At 33.0% G+C, this 6,971-nt stretch overlaps 1 protein-coding gene across 1 annotated transcript; it reads left to right on the plus strand.

Annotated features, from left to right (window-relative positions):
- Window positions 1-220: 220 nt before the first annotated feature.
- Window positions 221-6,124, plus strand: PDC (phosducin; the record flags this gene model as incomplete). The annotated part of the gene is made up of 3 exons (XM_082613846.1): window positions 221-281; window positions 2,609-2,760; window positions 5,600-6,124. 3 exons carry the CDS (start codon window positions 221-223, stop codon window positions 6,122-6,124), a joined length of 738 nt encoding a protein of 245 aa, XP_082469972.1.
- Between the last annotated feature and the right edge of the window lie 847 nt (window positions 6,125-6,971).

Consider the following 6,971-nt stretch of genomic DNA (forward strand, 5'->3'; position numbering starts at 1 on the left):
ATGTAAAATTCTTAGGTCCAAATATCTTTAAGGACACAAATATTAAATTAATGTGCTTTTACAAGGTAGATAGAAAACTAAACACTGCATCACTTAGTGATAACCCTTGACTTACATGGAACCTGGTAGCAGAATATATACATATATTTCTCCTAGAATTCATCTGTTGTCATTATTTCTTTGTTTATTCTGTAGATTATATTAAATCTGAATCTCTAAAATGGAAGAAGCCAAAAGGCAAAGTTTGGAGGAAGACTCTGAAGGACAGGCCACACACACAGGTAAGCAAAGTTAAAAGAAAAAAATAATTATAAAATTAAAATTAGATCTGGAGATCTCTAATGTTCTTATTGCCACTATTCAGTATGAAATTTAAGTAATACCTTTGAATGGGTTGATGGAATCATCTAAAAAATATTTGACTGGATAAATTAATGTGAAATCAAATACCTTTAGAACAGTTTTAATTAGATGTCAATTTGAGTTTGAATGAATTCATGAGTACTAAACAAAAATACATGAAAACTAATTTCATAGTGGCAGTGTTTAGAATACCTTCTAAGTATGACACAAAACCAAGAAACCATAAAGGAAGGTTGATAAATTCAGCTACAGAAATGAGGAAAGGAAGGAAGAAAGGAAGGAAGGAAGGAAGGAAGGAGGGAGGGAGGGAGGGAGGGAGGAAGGGGGGAAGCAAATGTCTGCTGTCTGGTAAAAGTCATCAGGAGCAAAATCCAAAAAAATTTTAACAAATTGAGGAAAACCATTTGCAACTAACTGACAAAGGGTGAATTTCCTAATATATACTAAAATTCCTACAAATCAATAAGAATAAAACCAACCACCAAATGGAGAAATGGGCAAAATATAGAATAGACTATTTAGGAAAAAAATTTTATAGGCACTTACAAAGTTAGAACTATATAATGAAGTACATTTTTTTCACATGGTTTGTAAAAGTAAAAATGTTTAATATCACACTTTGGAAAGAGGCATACTCATACATTACTGGTAGCAGTGTAAATTGGTACAAGCTCTTTAAAAGTAGTTTAGCAATATTAAAATTAGAAATATATATGCTTTTTGACCAAGCAATTTTACTACCATTACCTATATGTAGACTTGAACAGAGAGGAAAAAAATATATATGTGCAGGGTTCTTCACTCAGAATCATATGTCAGAGAAAAAATGTGGAGCAACGATTTACATCAAGAAGAAACTAAGTAAATTAATATCTACACAGTAGAATACCATGCCTCCATTTTTAAAAAAAGGATGTTTATGTATATATGTGAAAAAAATCTCTAAGATATATTATGAAGTAAAAAAAGGAAAAGTGAACAGAAGCGTGCATAATATACTACCATTTGTAAAAAAAGAGGAAAAAAAGGGAATCTCTTTACTTCACACATAAACGCATACTATACACATGCATATTTTGTATATGCAGAAGACACATCTGGAAAATGAAGACTACGCAAGTAAGTAAAAAAAATCAATTGTCTGAACATAATTAATATAAATAAATTTATATTAAAATTGTATATTATTATTATATAAATAAAAATTATTAGGAAATATGTGGGAGAGAGAATACATCTACATACATATACAATATTAAAGTATGGATATGGCTAAGTTTTAGTGAAGGATATTTAAAACTCCGTATTTTCAAGAACTTAGACCTTCTTCCAAACACTGTTATTATTTATCAGGGCAACTGAACATCAGAACTTCAGTTAAATCATCCTTGATTTAATTAATATTCTTAAATCTGCAAATTCCATCTTTTCTCTATTTGTAAAAAGATTCTTAGGATCTTAGAAAGAATTGAATGGTTATATAATAAGTTTCTTAAAGCCATTTTAGTTTAATTGAAGTCAGGCCTCCCTCTTACAGGTTGTCTTTTAAGTACTATTGTCATTATTGTTCTCTGGATCTTGTTAACATTTCAATCTGCTTCCCCCAAAATCCTAGTTTCCTTTATTAATAGTGTGCTTCCAGGGCTTCCCTGGTGGCACAGTGGTTGAGAGTCCGCCTGCCGATGCAGGGGACATGGGTTCGTGCCCTGGTCCGGGAAGATCCCACATGCCGTGGAGCGGCTAGGCCTGTGAGCCATGGCCGCTGAGCCTGCGCATCCGGAGCCTGTGCTCCGCAACAGGAGAGGCCAAGACAGTGAGAAGCCCGCGTACCACAAAAACAAACAAACAAAAAAAAATAGTATGTTTCCAATTTTAGTTTATTGCTGAAGTTCCTTTCTTATTTAATGACAGTACTATTTTTCTAAAATTCTAGTTTCCTCTCTATACTTTAATTTTTTAATATCTTTACCCACATTTTTTCCAATAGTTCAAAGTGCATAATTTGTATTTTCATTAACACAGATGTTATAGAAAGATTCTTAGTCAAAACCCACTTAACAAGATTAATGTGGGAGAACATTTCTATGAGCAAGGCAGTCAGAAATTTCTAGCCCAAATAAGATAATTTTTCTGATACAGAAGATAGCAAGTCTATGACCATGGCAATACTTATACAAATATCAATTGTGTAAATAGTCCTTTGGAAAGTAAAAAGGAAAACAATTTGTTTTAAATTTTATTCCAGGACCCAAAGGAGTAATAAATGATTGGAGAAAGTTTAAATTGGAGAGTGAAGATAGTAATTCATTCCCACCCAGCAAGAAGGAGATTCTCAGACAAATGTCTTCTCCTCAGAGTAGAGATGACAAAGACTCAAAAGAAAGATTCAGCAGAAAGGTAAGATAAGAAGAAATCAAAAATAAATAATCTACAGGGTGTTTTTATTAAAGTATTATTTGTATTAGCAAAAAGAAAAGGAAATGCAGTAAACGCCTATGCCTATAAAGTCATCCCATACTAAGAAATACATGGCAACTGTTAAAAGAATGAGTTACAAATACATGAGTTGACTTAGAGGTAGTTCCACAACATGAGAAAGCAAGATACAGAGAATTTTAAGTTATATGATCCCATTCTCTAGAGCAATGGAAAACAAACAAACACTGTATATGTGTTTATGCTTCTATGATTATATGAGCATGTATGTGGAAAAGTATGGAAAGACACTCACCAAATTGACAATATTGGTTAATTGGAAGGGTGGGATTGATTGACAGTTCTCAACCTCCTTTACAAGGAGGAGGAAGAAGGTAAGCAGAATAAGCCACACTATGAAAAAAATATATCCATGATTTTTTTAAGAGCAGCATTTTTTAAAATTCTCACTTATTTCTTATTATATAATGTGTATGTCATACATACATAAAAAAGTGAAATATGAAAAGATTATCTCTAAAATCTTGATGGAGATTATCTTAGAGTATCAGAGTGGTAAAATTTCAGTATTTATTACTTCCTTCCTTTAGCTTTTAGTTCAGTTTTGAATCTTTATAATTAGCACATATTATTTATATAAAAACAACAGCAATACTAAAGAAATACTAAAAGAAACCATAAGGTGATTTTCATTGTGAGGAAAAATCACTTTAGTGGTTTATTTATCTCCAAACCAGCATATATGAGTTGTTGTATATTGATTGTTGTATATTGATTCTCAACAGACAGCCTCTGCATCAGAAATATTCTTGGTTCTAGGCTTCTGGCCATTGTAAAAAATCTTCAAATCTAAGATCTCATTTTCAGGGACTTCCCTGGTGGTCCAGTGGGTAAGACTGTGCTCCCAATGCAGGGGGCCTGGGTTCAGGGAACTAGATCCCGCATGCATGCTGCAACTAAGAGTCTGCATGCTGCAACTAAGAAGTCCTCATGCTGCAACTAAAACCTGGCACAGCAAAAAAAAAAAAAAATTAATGCAATAAAATGTTTGTGAGGGAGGTGGAAAAAAAAAAAGATCTCGTTTTCAGATTTTGGTTCCTTCACTGAGATGTGGATGAGACAATTAAATTTTCCTATCTGAGGAACTATAACAATACCTCCTTCACTTGTTTTAAAGGGATGTGAAGAGAAAATAAATGAGAACGTATTTTGAAACATGTAAAATGCTATACAAATGTGAGACATTACAATGATTAAAAATATTGTTTTAAGGTTAAGCTTTAGAAATGTATCTGAATGCCTAAATATCTATTTGCCTGAAGATGTGAATGGAACAAGTTCTCATAAGAATGCTCAAATGCATATGTAAATCAGTATTTTGTGGTTCAGCCTGTTAAATTAGCAGAACTATGGTAGCAACTTAAAAATTATATAAAACATTTAACAATGTTTAGGATTAAAACAAATTAAGTTGGAACGATAATTTTAAAGCAGAATACAATAAGAAGAATGAGGACATTAGAAAAACAAATATAGGAGGAAGAAACAAGAGAAGGAAATAATGAAAGCACCAAATACTTCTACTTAATCTCAGTATCTTCTGTAAAAAAACTACCTGATAGGTTTATTGTGAAGATTAAGAAAAATAATCTATGTAAATTGTCTAAGACACAGTAGATTTTCCATAAATTTGGGAGTCGTCCAACTTCCCTGGCTCTGGGCTGCTCCACATCTCTTAGTCACACTATGTCCCATTATCACTCCTTTATATCTTCTGTGTGTGTGTGTGTGTGTGTGTGTGTGTGTGTATGTATGTGAAGGGAAAGGGTGTTTAACATTCTATTGACTAAGTTAATAATGACATAGCTACTAAGAAAGGCTCTGCAGGTAATTTTATATTCCAGCTTCAGTGAAAAGTAGCTGTCTTGGAAGATAGAAGTTAGGTCTTTTCTCATTTTAGCCTAAACCAGTGCATATGAATCACCTAGAGGGCTTGTTTAAACATGTCCCACTCAGCCTCACACTTACAGGGTCTGATTCAGTAAATCTGGGGTGGCGTCCCCAAATGTGCATTTCCCAGAACTTCTCAGGTAATGGTGATGCTGCTGGTCTTTTGGCTAATCTGGTGAACGCCAAATAGTAGTAAAAAGCTGTCTTTCTTAAATTCCATCCTACATATTCCAAAAAAATTAGTAAGTGATAAGAAAAAATCTTTTTCACAACTTTTGTGGAGGAGAAAATAATGTCCAAAAGCATTTGTTGGAAACACATTTAAGTGCGTGTACAGGCACTTGTGCATGCATGCGTATGTGTATACACTTTTATGAAAGTCACTCTAGAGTAGACCTTGCTGGATTTTTTTTACCCAAAGTGGCACACTTCATGACCATCTCATAGCTCAACTATATTTAGCAATACTTATGCATGTATTTAATCATGAAATAATTACTGAACCCCTATTATGTGCCAGACACTAAATTCTTCCCCCATACAGCAGAAAAGTTAGAAAAACTAATATTATACAATGAAACAAATAAACATATACTATAATATCAAGTAACGTTTATTGCTATGAAGAAAAATAAACCAGCATAAAGAACAGAAAGCGTGGGGCAGGGACACTTTTAGGTAGAATAATCAAAGAAGGTGACATTTGAACAAATGAGGTGAAGGAGAAGGCCATCTCAGGAGGTAGGGGGGACAGGAATGCAAACTCTTTAAGTTGAGAATGGGTTTGGTATTATAAGGAATATAAATTTCTGACTGAATGATCTCTATCATTTCTTTCATCTATTTCCAGATGAGCGTTCAAGAATATGAGCTAATCCACAGAGAAAAAGAAGATGAAAATTGCCTTCGTAAATACCGTAGGCAGTGTATGCAGGATATGCACCAGAAGCTGAGTTTCGGGCCTAGATATGGGTTTGTCTATGAGCTGGAATCTGGGGAGCAATTCCTGGAAACCATTGAAAAGGAGCAGAAAATAATCACAATCATTGTTCACATTTATGAAGATGGTATTAAGGGCTGTGATGCTCTAAACAGTAGCTTAATATGCCTTGCAGCCGAATACCCTACAGTCAAGTTTTGTAAAATAAAAGCTTCTAATACAGGTGCTGGGGACCGCTTTTCCTCAGATGTACTCCCCACACTGCTCGTCTACAAAGGTGGGGAACTCATAAGCAATTTCATTAGTGTTGCTGAACAGTTTGCCGAAGAATTTTTTACTGGGGATGTGGAATCTTTCCTGAATGAATATGGGTTATTACCTGAAACAGAAATGCATGTCCTAGAGCAGAGCAACATGGAAGAAGATATGGAATAAAGATTCACTATGTCAGTGTCTCATATTTCTCCTTTTAAGCATTGAACATTGATTTTGGTAGTTATATTCCTTCAGAGAACACCAAGTGTAGTAATGGCTGTTCTAATTCGGGGGGAAAAAAAGCCCAGACTGACACTAAAATTATATGATTAGCATTTCTTAGTATTAGTTACTCAAATTGATATAATGCTTTTTACTTCAAAACATTGTAGTCTTCAGTAATATTTTAGTAGACAAAGAGGATATGGATAATATTGTGACAGTTTTCAAAAATCCCTTTCAAGTTATATGCTGGCTTTTTTACTCTATGTTTTTTCCTCATTGTTATTACTATATTTTTCAAATTATATTTTTAATATAATTTTTTGCTTGTATAATAAGAATAAAGTCTCATAAGAAAATACATTTCCTATTTAAAGTCTATTCTTTCTCAAATATTACATTATCAAGCCCCTAAAATATTATATAACTCAAAATACAAAAAATTATCATTCAGTAAGATATCTTATATTCCAACCAAACTAATACATAAGAAACTTAGAAACACTGTGGCACATTAAAATTGTTTAAAAAGTATTTGTTTAAAAATACAGTTTCAGAGTTTCAGAAGCTAACTTTATCTAGGAAAAAAAGCAGGGTAGAAGCAAGGTCTTTTTATTCTTTAGACAAAATAATATTTAGTGGTAATAATAATTACAACTATTATTTATTGATTGTCTTTTATGGGCCAATATTTTATACATATCATTTCTAATACTTAACCACAATTCTGCAAGTAGATATTACTCCCATTTCATAAATGATGAAACAAATTCAGAGAAGTAGAAGTTCTACTTCCATATCCCTT

This window comes from Mesoplodon mirus (genome assembly GCF_964341445.2).
Source record: "Mesoplodon mirus genome assembly, chromosome: 3".
Taxonomy (NCBI): domain Eukaryota; kingdom Metazoa; phylum Chordata; class Mammalia; order Artiodactyla; family Ziphiidae; genus Mesoplodon; species Mesoplodon mirus.